Consider the following 19,191-nt stretch of genomic DNA (forward strand, 5'->3'; position numbering starts at 1 on the left):
AGGCTACTTCTAAGGGCTGGCTTCCAGAGCAGATTTCCCCTCCTGCTGTTTACTCTTACCAGTCCTTATCTATCTTCACTTCTTTTCTTTTTTTTTAAACACAAGGAGAAAATTTAAGAGTGAAAAAAAGGGTAGTTGAGTTCATAGATGTTCCCGCTGATGGTTCAAAGAACTGCCAGAGTTGTTTCAGTGGAAGAGCTCAGGGCTGTGAAATGGCTTTTTTGCGTGTTGGCTGCTGTACAAGATACGGCAAGACTTTTCCTCAAAGACTGGATCCGGCGGAGTTTGGGATTTTGTTATTTCTCGGCAAGGAAACTATTGGAAAAGAAGGTGGTGTCAGTTTAGCCTACTGGAATGTAAGCTCTGCTGACTCTGCCTTTAGAAGAGCTGATTGAGATCTGCCTTGGATCATTGTAGCGCCTTTTAACTTTGCAGCGTGGCTTGTCGCATGTAGGTTTCCTACATCAGTGGGTGCGTTCACACCAGCTTGGCCGAGTTGCCAGTTTAAACCACTTCCTTTCTAAGTCTGCACAGCGCCCTGAATCCTACAAACCCAAGTTAAAACCAACCTAGTTTGGCTTCTGGTACAAATGCAGCCATGAGGTCTTTATTGACTTGACTAAGCATGTTGTGTGAAGACCACCATGAGCTGTTAGATTCCCTAAAATGTTTTTTTTGCTGCAAACACTTTCAACATCAAACACGACATGCAAAAGAACGGAGAGAGGATTTTATTGTAGGCAGGATGTCTCTGTTAGCAGAAATAATTTATTTCAGCCAGTGAACAGGAGTTGACAGGTCACACACGGCATCACAAATACTACCAGGACTGCAAAAAAATCACCCACAGTTGGGGAGCAATAATCCAACTGCAGTAACTGAGTTTGCATTATATTTTATGAGGTGCACATATATATATATATATATATATATGCACATTCTTCCTACTCAAGTATTTGCTAAAATCAACAGTGGAGGCATTGAAGGCTTAAAACATCTGGACACCATATAGATTTAGATCTTTATATATATATATATAGATATTTATAAATATTTATATAACAGTAAAGATGTTCTTCATTACTACAATATAACTCATTGGCTTCGTTTAAAGTTCCTTTTAAACAACCAGGAGGAAGGGGAAAAAAAACCAGTTTCACTAGAGTTGCATCTGATATGTGCAAGCCACAAGCTACGACAGAACAAAGCTGTGGGTTTTAAGATGTGCGTTCGACCATTCCAGGACAGGACAGCTAAGAGGCAGATAAAGGATGGATCTCAAGAGAGCAGGATTACAAGTCAAACGGTGGCTTTGGACTCTCCGGGCGGGAGGGACTAGCTTTCCCAGGCCGGCTGGAATTTAAAAGAAGGAGACAAGAACAACAAAACAAAAAGGAAGGATAAGGGGTAGGAACAAAAGAAGTAAAACAATAGTTAAAATACAGAAAGGAACAGACGTCAAAACCAACTCAAAAGCCGCGGTGTTTGGATCAGAGAACTTAAATTGTAAGCGGGGATGGCTTAAAGGCGTACCAAGAAGGTGGCTAAGACTGGCTTTTAGAGGGACAGGAGAGCGGAGGGCTCTCTTTTTTTAGCGTCTATCCCTCACCACGTACGTAACAGCCGGTGCAGAGGGAAGTCCAAGCTGGGGGTGACAATTCTGTTTTCCCCGTGGAAGGAAATGGTACTGCCTGCATGCAAGGAAGCGGACGGGGTCACCGGGATACTCAGACATGAAACATGTTTTGTAGAGGTCCTTTTTTTTTTGGTCAGAAGCAAAGGTCATAAAACATTGACACAGCAGACTTTTTTGGAAATAACAGCTGGTCCGTTTTGGCTGAGGAGGAACCCAGTTAGCCTCGGCATCTTGGTAGCAAGTCATCTGCAAAGAGGCCAAACCACAAAGCTAGCCCGGAGGCACCTGTCTCGCGCTCAACTCCCGCTGGGTATTCCCGAGAACGGAGGGTGGCCCGTTAACGTCGACTTCAGTCCATCTGGAAAGGACCGCAGGCGTTTTCCTCCGGAAGACCGCGTCATCCAGTAAGCCCTCCCCGGCCACCACACTGGCTGGCCCTGCTGGACCAGGGATCAGCCTCCACCGGGCCTCCCACTGCGGCACCTCCAATCAAGCCCGCATTCCGGACATGATCAAGAACATGAAATCATTCCGTCCACGTTCTCTTTCTGGGTTGATCCTCGTCCAGAGTTGCCAACACAAGGCCATGTCTTTCTGTCTTTACTACAAGAATGGGGGAAAACAGGCTACGTTGCTACAGATTAGGGCCACAGCTGACTGAGGCAGGCAGAACGCCAACCCAAGACGGGTTGGGCATTTTGAGGCATGGATGCTCCTGTAACGCTACGCTCTGGAGAGCTCATGGCATTCACGTTTAACGCCCTCGGACTACTCTAGGCTCACAAAGCAATACGGACGCACGAAAGGAGACGAGTGCTCAGTCACTAAACAAGCATTTTCACCACATGGAGGAAGGGGGCAGAGGTGCCAAGGGGATGCCTCGGGCGGATACTGGGTTAGCGGAGTGGGGGGAACCCAAGCACGGGGCTGGTTGCCAGCTGTCTACAGGCCTTGGGTTATAAATCTAAGAGGGAAGGTTCAGCTGGTCGAATTATAGTGGGTCGTGTAGGTGAAGAAGGGCCCTTCCGGCTGTGAAGGCAGAGAGAGAAGATAAAAAAGAAAAGGCAAGAAGAGAAGAGAAACACACATACGGAGGTTAGCATGGTGGCCAATTGCAATCGGTCATGCTTCTCACCACCTCATCTCGGCCAGTACCACAGCATCACATCAACCTCCCCGAGCGCAGCTACTAACCAGCATTTTCACCCCTTCATTCTTTTTTAAACCCAAATCACTGTTTAATGAGAAGGAAGAAGCTTTAGGGACCGATGGGTGGAATCTGGCCACTGGTGGTCTGGAGGGGCTCTCCAGGAGAACCAAGCCCCACCAACGTGGAAGGTGGTGCTGGCCCCTAGATGACCGTTGAGAAGCATGAAGCACAACTATGGAGATGCTGCTCTTTCAAGCGCATGAGGAAGAATGTCATTGGAAATGAGTATGCCTTCTGCGAAGGGCTGTTTCTGAAGCTGGCAGCTAATCGTCAGCCCCGGGCACTTGGGGCAAAACGGGTGCTGATCCGCACCTTCCTGAGTGAAATGTGTTCAACGAGCTCTCTGGGGCTTTAGTCCATTCACAGACTGGATGATGGGGAGCCCCAGCCCCAAATTGTGACTCCCCTCACCGTGTTTCAGCCTTCCCAGATGTGAGGACTGCTCCAGTGGGTTGGATGTGGTGAGATCTTTCCTGGAGGGGGAAGCAGCTGTTGAGTGATGCTTCCAACTCAAGTACAACTAGAGGTGAATGCTGGAAAATCCTAGGCTTTTTTTTTTTAAAGAATTGCGGAAGAAAGTTGGGGATAGCTGACTGAGCAAGCACTGACCTCCCTCTCTGAAGGCCAGCAAGGCCATCTTCATTAAGGAAGTGCCTCTGTAGCCAATTTCCTAAAGTTGCAAGAACTTAATGGCGATGTCCATGCAATTTTCATGGCCATAATATGAAAGGGTCTTCTGGTCTGTTTTTCAACTTCCCAGCCTAAGATACAGCTCTGCTGTTCCATTCTTCTTAAGATCAGCCAAGGTTGGCTTGGTGCTGTGACCTACATGGGCATTTCTGAAGTCCATCAACCCCAATTTGCTTTGAGAGGTGGCAAATGGAGTAAATGAATGGGCCAAACCATCACTTACTCTCCCAGTCACAGCTTCCTGTGCAGCTGTGGCCTTTTCCAAGTCAGCATAAACTAATTTTCTCAGGGCTTCCTGTAATCTCAGCTTTGGGGCAGACAGTCGTGTTTAGTCGTGTTTAGAGCAGGTCCCGAAGGGCAACAGATGAGCCTCTTCAGAAAGGCCAGCTCTTGTAAGTAGTCCAGCAAGAACTGGACAGCCATGCCTGAATTGAACTGGATTGGATTGATTAGAAGCAGGGAAGTAATGCTGCTTTTAGAAGGCCCCCAGATCCTGCCAATGTCAATTTCCAACTACTGGCAGATTGTCACGTTGCCGGTTGGGCTACCAACGAACCTCCGATGGAGAATAAGGAGGGAGCTAGCCACAGGTTTGAAGTAGTGGGATGAGATATGTTGGCTACCATTAGCCTCCCCTTCGTTTTCTGTTTACACAACGACAGGACCTCACATCAAGTACCCATTAAGCTCATTAAGAGTCCATTTAGTAACGAATGGGCCTCTTAAAGAGGATTTTCTAAGGATTTCTTTGAAGAGCTTTTTAATTTTATTTTATTTCAAGCCCAGTGCTTCCTTTTCCAATCTCTCTCTCTCTTTCTCTCTCTATTTTTCAGGAAGTCATTACAGAAAAAAAAATCGACAGCAAACGCCGTTTTCCTCTTACACCACAGTATTCACTATCCAGTTGTGAAATGTATTAAGCAAGTGTATTATGGACTTGTGCTTATTGGGGAATGGGGGAATCTGGGTAAATTCCTTCCTCTTGTGTATTTTTTTCTGGGACATAGACATGTACAGACACACACACACACACAAGAATTGGGAAGGGACTTGGCAATCGGAAAATGTCCATTATAAGAATACATTCATGCAAATCTAAGCAGAAATATGTGAATAACCTTGGTGCATAACCTTTATGCTGGCCCTAAATGTTGGCCTTCTTGGCTACAAGTGCTATAACTGGGTTTGTTGATTGACAGTGTATGTCAATATTTATTTTTCAATGCGTTGGACCTCCCTAACATAGCTTATGTTCCTCCAGATGAGTGTTTCTCAACCTCAGCGACTTTAAGATGCGTGGACTTCGGCTCCCAGGATTCCCCAGCAGCCATGCTGGCTGGGGAATCCTGGGAGTCGAAGTCCAGCACAACAGATAAGGGGGCATGCTAGGAGCTGAAATTCATCAACCATCTGGAAAACGGTACGTTTCCCAAGCCTTTCGCTGTTCCTTAACTGCAGTGTTGGTTGTTGGACTTTTAGCAGGGAAAAGCTGCAGCAAAGGGGTGTTTGATGCCCACCATCAACAGACAGGATTTCAAAAGAGATGACAACTCTCCGGTATTGGAATCTTGCAAATGCTCTACCTAATTTCACTGAGTTTTACAGGGGCTCTTCAGCATTTTCCCACCATCTATTTCTCTTTCCCCAAAATTAAGATGGGGAAGGTGGAAGAGCGGCACAGTCAATTCAGAAGGATTCACAGAACAAGAGAATGGATGCAGAGACGAAGCAGGCCCTCTGCTGTGGAGGAAAGGACGTTGCGTAGAGACATGTCAGAAGGAAGAAGAAAACCCATGATGGGAACTTCCATTGGAAGTATTGTCTGAGTCTTCTCCCATGTGCTGAATGGGGGTGATGGGAATTATGCAGCTGGGCAGCACCTGATTGGGGAAACCTAGGCTAGCGTTGAGCATAAAGCTGGAAGGCCCTTCTATTAGGGAAGTGGCACGTTGTGATCCACCAGCCCTCTGTCCCTGGAGCTGCTGATGTTCTACTGCTAGCCTGGCCAGCTTCTCATTCTGCACAACTCTGCCACACAACGGATAGAAATGGACCAGATGCGACAAGAGGAACCTCAGGTAGGATGTTCTAGAGGTGAGAAGACGGGCAGGATTGGCAAAGGGCATTGTGGTTCTAAAGCTCTGCTCCAGAGTGGCATTCAAAGGGTGAGATCACAGCTCCACAGCCTCCTTAAAAATAGGCGCTGAGAGCCAAGCTGCCCTGGGGTGCAATCGCCCAAGGAATGTTCTTGCATGAGTGTCAGTGAAGCACGCATACGTAATCTGGCACTGCTAATCTACTGGAACCTGGAGGACACACTAGGAGATGAATGCTGGGAAGGAATTTTAGATACACATGAGAGCACACACCAGGAATCAAAGCCATGGGGATCTGGGTTGCAATTTTGTGCCTGGGACCCCAGAAAGCATCGTTCCAGGATGAGACAATAACGGGTAGATCGAAGCTGGGACTTCACAACATTTACAGGAATGGGCCATGGAGAAGACTTCCCTCTGTCTCTTTCCCTCTGCCCCCCTGCCAATTTTGCGAGGTCTAGCAGGTCCACCACCCTGCTCATTTTCTCCTTCGTGCAAATTAAACCTTTGCTACCAAAGATTCTCCCGCTTTGGACCACACTCCTCCCGACAGCCCAGAGGTTTGCGGGCCAGATGGAGGACACAAGGGTGTCACCTACAGACCCGGTGCTGGTCTGGGAGAGGCGAGTGGCAGAAGGGGAGGACGAGATGGACAGGCAATGGGAGGAAGAGACAGAAGTGCCAACCACACCGACTCGTGCATCAGCGGAGGCCGGGGTGAGTACAGCGAAGAACATACCCGTCTCTGCCAGTCCTCAAGGGTCAGTGACAGTGATTCTGAAAAGACAACATGAGAGCAACAGGGCAGTTCAGACAGAGGCAGAAGGCCAGACAGCTTGGAAAAACGCACGGGCTTGCACACCCCCACACGGAAGCGGGTGAGAAAAAGCGAGGCGCAGCCTGTACCGGCACTCGCCACAGCGCACAAGCACGCAGGGAAGAGAAGCGGGTGGAAATCGGAAGATGCAGCTACGAACGATGCTGAAGGAGGCACACGGATTTATGGACGCACATCCCAGGGGCACTTCAACGGCTGCAAGAACAGGGCACGCCCAGGCCAAGAACAGGGCATGCCCTTGCCCGCACCAGGCTACCAGCCCCAGCAGTGGATTGGGTGGGGGGTAAATGCACACACACACTGCTTAACAATGGCCTCATCACTGGCAAGAAGATCAGCTGCCCCCAATTTGGTGCCTGCTGGGCATTTGGAGGACAGCTCCCGTTGCCAGCTGGCAATTTGAGGGCACTGGTTCCGCAGACAGCGGCTCTACCATCGGGCACGTGAGGGCAGGGGGAGTCCTTCAAAATACGCAATGCATTCCACTCTTACAAAACAGGATGGTAGATGAACCCTTCCGGGCATAGACAGAACCACACACACTGCAAAGTTTGATGCGCTTCTTCTCAGCCCCCTTTTTCCACCCAACGGGAAGAAAAAGAAGTGGGGCGGGGGAGAGAAAGAAGAGCAAACAACGACAGAATGAAGATGGTTGCTTGTTCACTTCTGGCAAGAGGACGATGCCATCTGGCAAGTGTGAACTAAGTTATTCTATATACAAGAGATGGCCGAAGGAGCCTTGGGGTGCCATCTCAGCCGCTGGGCCATGTGGGGAAGGGGCACCTTAAAGGAAAGGGTGAAGTGAACGGGGGAGTGGGGGAGGGAGAGAAAGAGATTCTGCAGCCACTTGATTTTGGGAGATCAGTCTTAGAGGTGAATTTCTTCTTGCTAGATCCCTTTGAGATGTGTCAAACCAGAATCTCTACCGTCTGCAAGTGAAGGACTTCCAGCTTCCATGTCGAGTTCATGGACTCAGCTCTGCTTCTCATGGAATGTCCTACCCTGGTGAGATCTTTAAGGTGGGACCCCAACCTCTTGGTGACTGGCTGCAACGCGGCTACCTCTTGAAGGTTGTTTTACAAGGAGTGATTCGACCATTTGAAAAAAAAAAATACGGGATGGGATCTGCAAATTCTTTTTCCACAGCAGCTGGAATGTAGAGTTTGGTCCTAGACACATCTGTAGAGCACAAAGCGGAATCAGGAACAGGAACCACCATCTCTTTCTGGTACGGGGGAGCACCTGGGAAGATGGGGATCAAGCTAGCGGCAACCGTTGACGTGTGATCCAAATTTTTATGGGGGGGTCTGGGGCTGTGGAATGGGCAGGATGTCTGTGAGTCTGAAGAGAGGGAAGCCTGCTGATTTCAACCCAGCTAAAGTATCCTGCCTGTATATAGAATATATAATCTGAACGAAGGAGTGAACAACATGGAAGAGAAGTTGAGGAAGAGAATGGAAACGGGCCCTGGGGAGAATGAACACTGAAATCCAGAAGAGCAGCCAAAATGGAAGTAAAGGATCATCAACAAGAAAGGAGATAAATGGAACCAGAAGATGGGATGGGATGGAGGAAAAATTAAAACAAGGCTTGCGCAGAAGTAGCAGGACACACAGACAACCACAGGGACCGACAGATGGCAAGCTGTTCAAAAGAAGAAAGGAATGGGACAGTGAAATCTCCATGGATAATCCCCTATGCATCTGGAAAACAATGAAGGCACCAAGTGGGAATGCTGTGGGTTGGAACAATCATTTGTACAACACAACGTGGCTTGTTTTGCAGGGAGCAGACAGTATAAACCAGCATCTGGCGCCTTTTCCAACTCATCCCTTCCAGCTTTTAGCAGACAGCTGTGCTGCAGGGCATCAGGCAAGCTCTCACTCAGGTGGACAAGGGTTTGGGTAGCAATGGACAGATCCGTCCAATTCACACCCTCCTGTGCTAGGAATTTTATTTTTTCAGCAGACAACTTGGGAAAAGAGCTTTGCAAATATTGCCAAGCTTTCCTATCCACCCCCCAAAAATCTGAATTGTTTGAAACTCCGCTCCATCCTGGTCATAACTGACACATTTTGCCTGACTTCTGCAAAGCCAGCAGGAGTGTTAAATTTAAAGTTGAAAGTATAGATAGCCCTCGTTTAGCGACTGCCTCGCTTAGTGACCATTTGAAGTTACGACGGTGATGCAAAAGGAACTTTACGACCAATTGTCACATTTACGACCTTTGCAGGTCTGTAAAGCAAAGGAAAGCTGAGGTAAGATTGTAAGCACAGTCACAGTTTCACTTAGCGACCGCTTCGCTCAACGGCTGAGTTGCCGGTCCCAATTGTGGTCGTTAAACGAGGACTGCCTTGTGTGATACCAGAAGCAGCACTCAGAGAGATGTGCTTCCTGAGATAACCCAAAATTTTGTGAGTTAATACAAAAAAAGGGACACAGAGAACGGAATTTTTAAGGGCAACACCTTCTGTCTCTCGGCTTTTCTAAAATTGAATATCGGGAGGCATTTACAAACCACGGAGAATCCATGCCTAAATAAGCAGGAGGTGTGGAGTTTTCCCCTGGGAACTAGGGAGCCTTCAATTCTGCACTTACCTCCAGGAGTTTTTCTTTGCAACATTTGTACCCATTATATAGATGCTGCAATAGTCAGAACCCAGTATAATTCAATTTGTAATTGCTGAGCTGGGGCAACAGACTTTTTTTTCAAGAGTTTTTCTTTTAACTGTGCAAAATGTCGACAGGGAGAATGGGCGACCTGAGTCACAGACCAGAATAAGCAACGGCAGCCCATCGATTGATCCAAACCTTGGTTTTGGATGTTTGGGTCTTCATCCATAATTTTTGGAGCCGCCAAAAATCGAGTTCCAGGTCACAGGCTTTCTGTTTGCCCGCAGAAAAATCTATTTTAATATCGCTGTAAATATTTCATTTGTTCACGCCCAAAACTTGGCCAGAGCATTCTCCAATTCAGAAAAAGAGGCCAGCCACCTTCTCTAAGATAAGCTGATGGGAAACCAAAACATGACAGATCTGCCTGCAAATTCTCAAGTTCAGCACTTTGAAATAAAAGCATTTATACCTGGATTTTCACACATCTATATTTAGTAATAATTCTAGCCAGAAAAAAACGCTTTGTTTTTTTTTTCCTGAAGGTTAAGACTGGAAGTAACAACCATACCTCCAAAAAATTATAATTATAAATACCTACTTAATTGAACAGCAGCCCAAAAATTATTTGATGTGCATAAAGACAAAAACTCCACTGCAAACAGGCCTTATTTCCACCGGATTCAGAATCATTGGCTTCTACTCAACCGTGTTTTTTTAAACCAGTAGGACATACCCAAAGTCAACATACTTAGGACTGTTCCCGCAAAATATGTTCCTTGCTAGCACAAGAGAATTCCTCTTCTGCAGGACAGAATTTTTCTCAGCTTCATCTTACCATAACATCTTTGGGCTTCTGTGTTTTTTCAGGCTGAAATTTGCAAAGTTTTCCCCAAGGACATCCGTAAAAAGAGTGTCCTGCCCCTGATGGGGTGACCCCGTGAGATCCTCACAGTTCTGACCGATTCTGCCTCCTGCTTAAAATCTTACAGTGGATCTGTTTGGGCCAATGGGAAACCCTCTGGATTTTTGAAATTAAACGATACACAAGAAGGGGGCTGTTATCCCCCAGAAGAATCCTGCAGGTGCCCAGGATAGCAAGTATTGGCCCCGTTGGTATCGAGTGTTATAACATGGTCAGTGAAATGCACAATTTTAACGTGCATAAGTACGCTGCCTATCTCCCACTGTTTCACACGTGGCCCGATCTCACCTACCTTGGGACCCCAGGGGGTGCACGGTTGGGCCGAGAGGGAACTTGCGGGGGAGGCCCGAAAGGATCAGGAGAGGCCCCCGGCCGGGAAGGCACAGGGGGCGCACCACCGAGGCTGGGACCACCAGCAGGCGGAGGTCCAGGAGCTGGTCCTCGCGATCCAGGCCTGGTGGGTGGGACTGCAGGCGCTCTTCTCTGCGGCGTGGGGCTGGAGGTGGGAGACCTGCCCAAGGGAGAGAAAGATCAGCTTGGCGAAGTCCTTGGAGGAGGCACCAAAGTGCGTTCAAGAGAGATGAAGGCAGTTGGAGCCAGGCATCCGTGTCTGCTGATGCACAAGTCCCTTTTTCGCCACCGTGTTTTGCCAAACAGGAGAGTGGAGCAAAATTAAATCCTGCTCACCCTGCATATGAGTTTGGATGTGGAGGGGGCATACTATGTCAAAAATCTCACCTGCTCCCCTCCCGCCAACCCTGGTCTCCTCCTGTCCTGCTGATGCCAGGAGGAAGTGCTATTAATGTTAGTTTTTTCCCCCGAAGGGAAATCAAATATTGGGGAAACCTTCCTCGGCGGGCTCTCGAATTCTCACACTTCCCTTGGTGAAGGTTCCTTCCAGTGGAGCTGGCTTCCTGGGTGTCTGTTAAAAGCCAAGGGAAAGACTCACTCCTTCAGAGTGGGAAGGATGGGCAGCCATAGAGGGTTCAAAGGATCACACACGAATTTAGGACGACTACATTCCAGCTAAGGTGACCAAGCTGGAAAATGGAAGCCGCTTTCACAGGGAAGAGAAATTTGGATCATGCCTTCTTTCCAACCACCTTTAACTCTCTGGGGTTCGGAGAACAGCTGTTCCCATGGGGCATTACCCAAAAACCTTCTGTACCCCACTTGGCCTCTGAGTGCACCCCAGGGCCCCCTCCCTGCAGATCCCACGGGCGCCGCGGTTGGGGCAGGAAATGTGAACATCCCAGCCCCCTTCCTTCCCGTTTCTGCCGGGGGGCGGCCCCCTATCTGGCTGAGCAGAGGCGCCAGGAGGGTCAGCAGGGGCCTCCCCCTGCGCCTCGGGTACCTGCGTCCGGACGGTATGCTCTGCACCTGCAGCCAAGAGTCGTCCACCGGCGGAGGCAGCGGGGTGCTGATGGTGGTGGTGTTGATGTCCCCGATGATGTTCAGGGCCTCTTTCAGGGCGTGGTACATGCGCAGCATCTCGTCACGCCGCTGGGCTTGTTCGACCGACTCCTCCATGAGGGTGTTCTGGTCCCCGCAGGAATAGAGGTTGGCGAGCAGCTCCGAATGGATAAACTCCTTTGTCTGCCAAAGAGGGGGTGGAGGAGGGCAGGAGGACATGCATGAATCGGTGCGGCTCAGGGACGGTTCCCTTTTGGGTTAGCTTTACAGCTTTTTCTCTGGGAGCCTCTTCCCTTTACCTCCAACTACCCAGAATAATCACCCTGAGAGATTGTGGATGGCCCTAAGTCACCCAGGGACCTTACGTGGTGGTGGTGGTTGACTGGTTCCCCTCATCCAACCCCCCTGAGCCATCCATCCAAGTGAGCCAATCCCCTGCATTTGAGGATCGCCCTGGGGGAAATCTCTGGGGGCCACGCATTATCCCCACCCAATCAGAAGTTCGTGGAGACCTGGGATTCCTCACCAGCTGCCCACTCCTGATTTAAATCCAAGAATTTGAAACACTTTTTCATAAATGCACCAGCAGCTTTGAGAACTGTCCATGAAGCTTGCTTTCCTCTTTACTTTCTGAATCTCTTTCCTGTGTGTGTGTGTGTGTGTGTGTGTGTGTAAGACTGGAAGCTTGATTGTAAGAGCAGGTGCAAAGGCTTTAAACCAATGAGTAAAGGAACCCAGTGGAGCTGTGAGAAAGACCTTGAAAGACAAAGTGAAGAGAAGCTGCCAAGGGAACTGTCAGATAAGAGAGGGCAGAGCCTACAGCTGCATAATGGGAGGAGAAAGAGGCTAGAAGCCCCCCCCCTAGCTTTCCAGGCTATACAGTGGGAGATTTGTACTTTCAGACTTGCAAGATTCTGTTAATGTAGCCTTACAATAAAGTAGAATTAGCTCATCTGGTGTTCCTGGCCTCAGCCGGGAAAGCTGACAGGAGCAAAGATGCTCCCTGCATAGGGACATCTTTGCAAGGTAGGTGAGGCTGATCGAGGGGACTTGGCACCACATCTCCTAACCAGGACTGAATGAACGTCTCCTCAATCCCATCCCAACATCCTACAATATGCTCTTTTTTTCTGCCAATCTTCTATGCTCTAGAGCTGGTGGATCAGTCTATCAGATATTCTTGTTTTCCTTTTCCTTCCTCCTCTACTTTCCCCGTTTCCCATGTCTGTTGAGATGGGAAGCCCGAGCCAACAGCTGACTTTTCCTATTCATCTGCGTGCTGCTCCAGGACCTGCAGCTTTTAAGTGAAGAGATGGGTCCAAGCAACTCAAAAGACGTCACGTAACTCAAATACACCGCCTGGTCACCCTTCCCTGGTCATACGTACGTTGTTTATCATAAGGTGCATGATGGTCTTGGGCATGAGATCACGGATGGTTTTGTTGACGATGGCCATGTAGGAATCGACCAGGTTCCGGATGGTTTCCACTTGCCTCTCAAGCTGGGGATCCATTGAGTGCATTAAACTGTCAGAGCCATTCTCTTCCGATTCCCCAGCCTGCGCAGGATCGACGGGGAGACAAGGTGGGGCATTAACAACCCCGTTTCAAAGCCCACAATCTCCCGCTTCCCATCTAGTTCCCCTGATTGTTCTGCGGACTTCTAGATAACAAGCTGAATTAGCAAGGACAGAACAGAAGGAGATTAGTATGAGGTCCGGCGCTAGATGAGGTCCTATGCTGGGTACACCTGCTTTAAGGGGCCATCATCTTCTTTCGCAGGTTATCCCAATTGTTTAGGGAAGAAAGTAGAGGCTGTTTTTCTGAGATACCAAACTAGATTTCATAGAAGAAGGGGTTTCATAATAAGTCTCTTCCTACCACAATCATCCCCTGCTTACACTTTTGTTCCAAAGCACTTGGGTGTCAGAGGTCTGCAAAATCAAATTCCAATTGGAACCGGGTTTCAGGCTTGTTTTGATTGGCAAACCGGGAATCAATTCATAGGCTTCTGTGCACAAGTCTCCAGGTTATATGAATTCGTCCAAATTGGCACGAGAACTGAAATCAACATTGCAATTTGATATGCAAATGTGATTCAGTTTAGTTCACTCAATCTCTTTCGACTGAATTTCCATACCTAATATTTACACTCTTACGTACGTCTCTTGAAGGTCTCAACAAGGACCAAAGTTTGGGAAACTGGGCATCATTCAAAAAAAAAAAGGAAACAAACAATAAAGAAAAATTTATATATTTTCTTTCTAACGTAGCTCAGGAATGGGGGAATATGTTCCAGAGAAGGCGAAAACAAGCAAAAAGGAAAATTCTAGAAAGAACAGAAATAAAACCCAAAATCAAAGAGGCAACGTGGCATGAAGTAGAAAGGGCGAAGCACAAAGTATCTCTTCAGATACAGGGAGAAAAGGTTAAATTAAAAAAAAAAGGAGTTAAAAAAACTGATCCAATAAAAAAAAGTGTAATTGAAAGGAAGATGGCACAGGAAAAAAAAGGGACCATCACTTACTTTGTCTTTGTCCTGTAAGGCCAGTTTGAGCACAAAAAAGCAAAAACAAGAAAAAATGTGACTTTTTAAAAAATGTGATTTTTAAATGTATGTGTACTTTCTGGCTAAGTATTAAGTGTACCCATGGAAACAGAGGATATAACTGGAACAGGGTCGTGACAAAGCCAAAATACAGTAAATTAAAAATAAAATGGGCTTGAGTGCCCCCTTCGAAGACCTGGAAGACCAGGTTAGGGATAAATCATCGGGGAGAAAATCTATCTATGCGGTCGCCAGGAGTCGAAAATGATTTGATGGCACGTCGTCAATCCATCAGTCTTAAACAGCTTCCTAGAAAAGGCAATTTTCCCACTTGGATTTTATACTTATATTGGTTATTTTAGTATTGTGGACGTTGATTTTGTAATTTTATGTGCTGAGGTTTTAAAGGATAATTTTATTGGAAACCACCCAGAGTCCCCCTTTTTGTGGGGAGATGGGTGGTAATAGAAATTTGAATAATAAACAAATAAATAAATAAAATTTACCAGCAAAACCAAAAACTATTTTCTTAATGTTGGTATAGCATCTAACAGCAAATGGACAAAATCGGAGGCCTTAGCACCCATGAAATATAACACTGGAGAGGGGGGAGCAAAGGAGGAAAAGGAGATAAAAGGAGACAAGGGAGAACTGGTGAAAAACGGAAATCTTAAACGGAGACCACCGTTTAGGGTGGAGCAGAGCGTGCCAATGAAGGTGCTGTCATTTCAGAGCCTCGCCAGCAGGTGGCGCTATTGCCATTATGCTGGACGGTGCAATATGGCAGCCCACCAGTTAGGTCCCAAAGCAATTCCTGGGTCTCTCCTCTGTCCTTCCTTTGGGCATTTTTCGTGGAAAGAAAAGAGGAGGGGGAAAGTCTTGGGAAAACATGTTTACAAGGGTGCAAGTCCTGTGGTCACTCCTTGGCTTCTGCTCCGGAGGGATGTGACAGGTGCTCCCAATTTTAAACCATGGATTGTGTCTTGCAAAGAATGCAACTTCTGCTTAAAGCAGGGGGAGAGCAAGTAGATTAGAATTCCTCCTCCTCTTCCTGCTTTACACCCAAACCAAGATGATACAGGTAGTCCTCACTTAACAACCATTCATTTAGCGATGGTTCGGACTTATGACGGCGCTGAAAAACTGACTTACAGCCGTTCCTCGCACTTAAGTCCGTTGCAGAGTCCCTACGTCACGTGATCACCATTTTCTACCTTCCCAGCTGGCTTCCAGCAAGCAAAATCAATGGGGAACTGCATGATTTGCTTAATGACCATGTGGTTTGCTTAACGACCACATCGCTTAGCGACCAAAATTCTGGTCCCAATTGTGGTCGTTAAGCGAGGACTACCTGTAAAAACAAACACGGATATAACAGTCTGGTTTATCTGGCACCTCAGTGACGGTTTGTCCTACAACTTCCACACTTGCTCACGTTTCCTCCTCCGCTGCCTTTCAACTCACCCCAACACGCTCTGGGTAAACTCCAGCCCGCAGGAAGGACGCCTTCCAGCTGTCCACCTCCTCCTGGGTTTCACAGGCCAGCTCCAGTTGACGGTAATCTTTGTAAACATTCCTGGGTGGTGGGAATGAAAGAAGGTGAAATGTGGCGTAACCTCGTCTACTGGCTGAGGTTGTCCTCTGGGTTTGGAAAAAGAGAAGGGTCTCCTCGAGTTCCGGGCAGAGAAAGGCCATACCTTTGCTCCGTGTTGAAGAGCGCAAAGATGTGCTTGCTCGACATGAACCCTTTCTCCACATCTCGCACCTTCAAGTTGTCCACCGGCAGCATGTACTTCTTCTCTTTCTCCTAGAAGGCAAAGCAATCGGCCATAAGTCCTCTCGAAGTTGTTCCCACCAAGACTTCCTACAGCTCCCATCACCTCTTTGTTGATGACTCTGGCAGCTGTTGTCTCAAACATCTGGAGACTTTGTTACCTGGGGCGGCCTGGACGCTGAAAAGATTACAAGCAGAAGGTAACAGCTTTTGGGTTGGGTAAGCACCGCGTTGTGAAGACTTTGTCTTGATTGGGCTTCCACACCCAGTCCTTACCAAAGTGTTCACAAGGACCCTTGACTGGGCAATCAGATCCACCCCTCATTCATCTTACTTCGAGAAGCCTTCTGCTAATTAAGAGAGGCACAGCAGTATTGCACACACCCTAGAGGGGGACCTGTGCTTCTACGAAGACCATCCTGGGCTCCAGGACTCAACTCTTGGCGAGGTGCCTTATGCATCGTATCAGCCTCGACTGGAAAAAATGAAGGTCTGTGGTTGCCCACAGCAGGAAGGAACATGCAGGCGGGCCGGGCTCAGATCCTAGTCACTAAGATGAAAACCGCATAGGACTCAAAAATGAGTCCCAGCACACTCATTTTGAACGGTGGCCACCAGCTTAAGATGGTCTTGTTGGCCATGGGTTTGCCTTCTCCTCCATTAAAAAGCCTCCATGTCTGTGGCTGCTCTGGCAGCACCGAAAGAGGGTGTGCCCCAGATTCGCCCTCATTGGATTTTTCAGAATAACGCAGCCTGATCTTCCCTTCTGCAGCTTTAGAAGAAAGGCAGAAGATGCAGCTTCAACAGAAGCCCAAAGAGAGAGAATGAAAAAAAGGCTGCCTTATTTTTCTGACCACCCCTAGGACAGATTTCCAAGCCATTTCCAGATGTTTGGGGCCCCTGCCTGTTAAACCTTTGAAAGGGGGCTGATGGGTGCCGCAGCCCCAAACCCCTAGAGGGCACCAGGCTGTTTCTGCCATCATGGCGTGGACGAAGACCGAGGGGCAAAAAAGCATGTTAAAATAATTACATTCGTGGGAAGGACTAGCCCAAATGGATCTACTGGGGGAAATGCACTACTGAAAGACGGAGAAAGAGAAATGCTACATAAATAAAGGAAAACATAAGACTTGAGTAAAAATCCATATGTCCTTAAAAAAAAAAAGTGGCAAATGTTTTGAACTGGAGGTTGGAAACTGAAGGAAGAGTGGGCAGCCAACTAGAGGAATTCCCTTTTTTTTTGCTTCTTCAAAAGATTTCTTTGGTTGTGGTTCTCTCGGACAATTCATCCAAGGGGACGGGATAGGATGGGGTTAGGTCTTCCCTCCCCAGGAGCAACCTGGTGGCAGTGACTCTGCTCAGAAGGGTCTCCAGAAACCCTCTGCAGCCGCTCCGACTTTGCCAGCGCATCTGCCGGGTGATTAAGAGCCTATCCGAAGTGTTGCAAGCTTGTTTCGCAGAAAATGATGGGTCATCTAAATGCTTCCAGATGGGAGGGAAGCTTTGGGATTCCTTTGACAGGGATGTGACAGGCGGCCTCCAAAGACGGAGAGCGGGCAGCTCTGTCTCACCCTTTTGCGTGGCCAATCCTTGGGCTTCCCCGCCCTGCCGGTGGGGTGACCAAACCGGGTTGCCTGAGTCAACCGTGGGGCTTGTAGCCTGATCATCTGGGATCATCAAGGAAGGCTGCCCGGCACCACCCAACGCATTGTTCTGAGCCACATCCTCTTGGTTTGGCGGGACCCGATGCCCTGCAGGCAAGTTTAGACTGCCACGAGGAAGGGCAAGGGAAGAAGCCACGGGATCTTCTGAAAGGAACCAAATTTGTTCTTCTCCTTGCTAGCGGCTCCCACCAGCCTTGATGGAGGAAAGGCATCATAAAACATCCTTCTTCCAGAAGGCGAGAGGGGGGTTTCTTCTCTGCCGCAAACTTTTAGCGTCTCAGCTTTGCCGTTTTTCTGGGTTTGGGGTAGGAGGTTGCATAAGCCAAGTTCTGGGCTGGAACCACCTCCCTGCTTCTCATTTTCTCCGGGCCCAGAGGCATTCTTCAGAATAACAGCAAAGCTGCTATTTTGCTTTCCAGCCGGCCGACCTCCCATTTGAGTTCCCCCCCCCTCCAAACTAAACATCACATTGCTAGTTAATTCCAACCCTTCCCCGGCGTGCTTGCCCACCCAACCACCGGCATGTAGCGTGAAACTCTGCTTCCTAAATCTAGGGGAACTCTTTCTGATGGGTCAAGCCGACAGTGAGAGATTTGCAGGCGGCAAAAAGCTATCGTTTGCACCCTTTGCAACCCTAACCCTTTTGCCTTTGACCGGATACCGAAGCTGGGGAGCGCTGTGCTCGGCCTCTGCGAATCGTACCCCCTTGCCAGAGCAGTGTTTCTTGACCTTGGCAACTTTAAGATGGGTGGACTTCAACTCCCAGTGCTGGCTGGGGAATTCTGGGAGTCGAAGTCCACCCGTCTTAAAGGGTGAGAAAGGCTGCTGTAGATTGCGAAGGAGAGAGTGTTTAGATGCAAGCAAACGGGCCCCTATTTAACAACGCACTCACATTTGCAGTCCTAAGCTTAGAACCACACCACAGAATTCTTGCTGATCCTCCTTTTTTTAAAGAAAGAAATTCACTCCTATATAGGCATTAGAACCAGGCATGCCCGTATCTTCATCGAGAAAAATCTACCTCCATATCGTCACTAAGAGTTGGCAATGACTTGATGGCACATAATCAATCAATGAGTGCAGAGACTAATGCCACAAGTCAGACTGTCCAGGAGTTTTATGCAGTTTTTTGGGGGGGGGGCTGTTTGGGGGGGGTTGCATGTGGCTTTGATGCAGCGCATGGGGCCACGTCCTAAAAGTCAGTGAGCAGGGTTAGGGCCACGAAACAGGCAATCCCAAATAGGAGTGCGCTGAATTGAGACGCAACTCTCTTTCCGTGAATTAAATATTTTCCCCTCCGCTCACAATAACATTTGTAGTCTGATGGCATTGTTGGGGTTGGTCCAGGGTACGGCGGCCTTTCCAAACAGGGACCTCCCCCAACCGCCTGGTCTGGAATCACACAACTGGACTTCCTGCAACGTTCCACACCAGCCGCTCTATTTTCAAAAACTGCAGTGTGCTCCGTCGCAAGAACATGGCCTTCAAAACCTCAGCAAAGACCCCCAGGTTTTGCCGAGAAGTCTGGACCACGCAGCCTAGGACAACCTCCGAGAGGCAGGAATTGATCTGAAACTCTTCGAGGGTGACCTGAAGCTGGTGAAGCTACAACCAGGTTCGGCACCCAGTGCACCGCCTTTTTTTTTAAGCCCCAGGGTTGCCTGCCACTCTGGTCTTGGGCACCCAGAGGGCCCCCACCCCTCCCCGCAAACTCCTGGCCTCTCCGGTCTCCCCTTTCAGCCCTGCCTGTTTTATATCAACGCTCTGACTTCATTTCCTAGAAGC

At 48.4% G+C, this 19,191-nt stretch overlaps 1 protein-coding gene across 6 annotated transcripts in view; it reads right to left on the minus strand.

Moving 5' to 3' along the window:
• Positions 1–909: 909 nt before the first annotated feature.
• Positions 910–19,191, minus strand: part of DNM1 (dynamin 1) — a 62,617-nt gene continuing 44,335 nt past the window's right edge. For 2 of the 6 annotated variants that reach the window (XM_063316541.1, XM_063316540.1), the window contains exons 16-21: positions 15,666–15,775; positions 15,433–15,544; positions 12,809–12,979; positions 11,363–11,604; positions 10,301–10,519; positions 910–1,353 (exon numbers count right to left, since the gene is read on the minus strand). In XM_063316541.1, coding sequence (XP_063172611.1) covers positions 1,293–1,353; positions 10,301–10,519; positions 11,363–11,604; positions 12,809–12,979; positions 15,433–15,544; positions 15,666–15,775 — 915 coding nt within the window. In that variant the 3' untranslated portion in view covers positions 910–1,292. Of the gene's footprint in view, positions 1,354–2,404; positions 2,666–10,300; positions 10,520–11,362; positions 11,605–12,808; positions 12,980–15,432; positions 15,545–15,665; positions 15,776–19,191 lie in introns of those variants that run through there. The other 4 variants (XM_063316539.1, XM_063316538.1, XR_010068794.1 and 1 more) reach the window with 3 other exon arrangements.

The sequence above is a fragment of the Candoia aspera genome, chromosome 16 (genome assembly GCF_035149785.1).
Source record: "Candoia aspera isolate rCanAsp1 chromosome 16, rCanAsp1.hap2, whole genome shotgun sequence".
In the NCBI taxonomy this organism is placed as follows: domain Eukaryota; kingdom Metazoa; phylum Chordata; class Lepidosauria; order Squamata; family Boidae; genus Candoia; species Candoia aspera.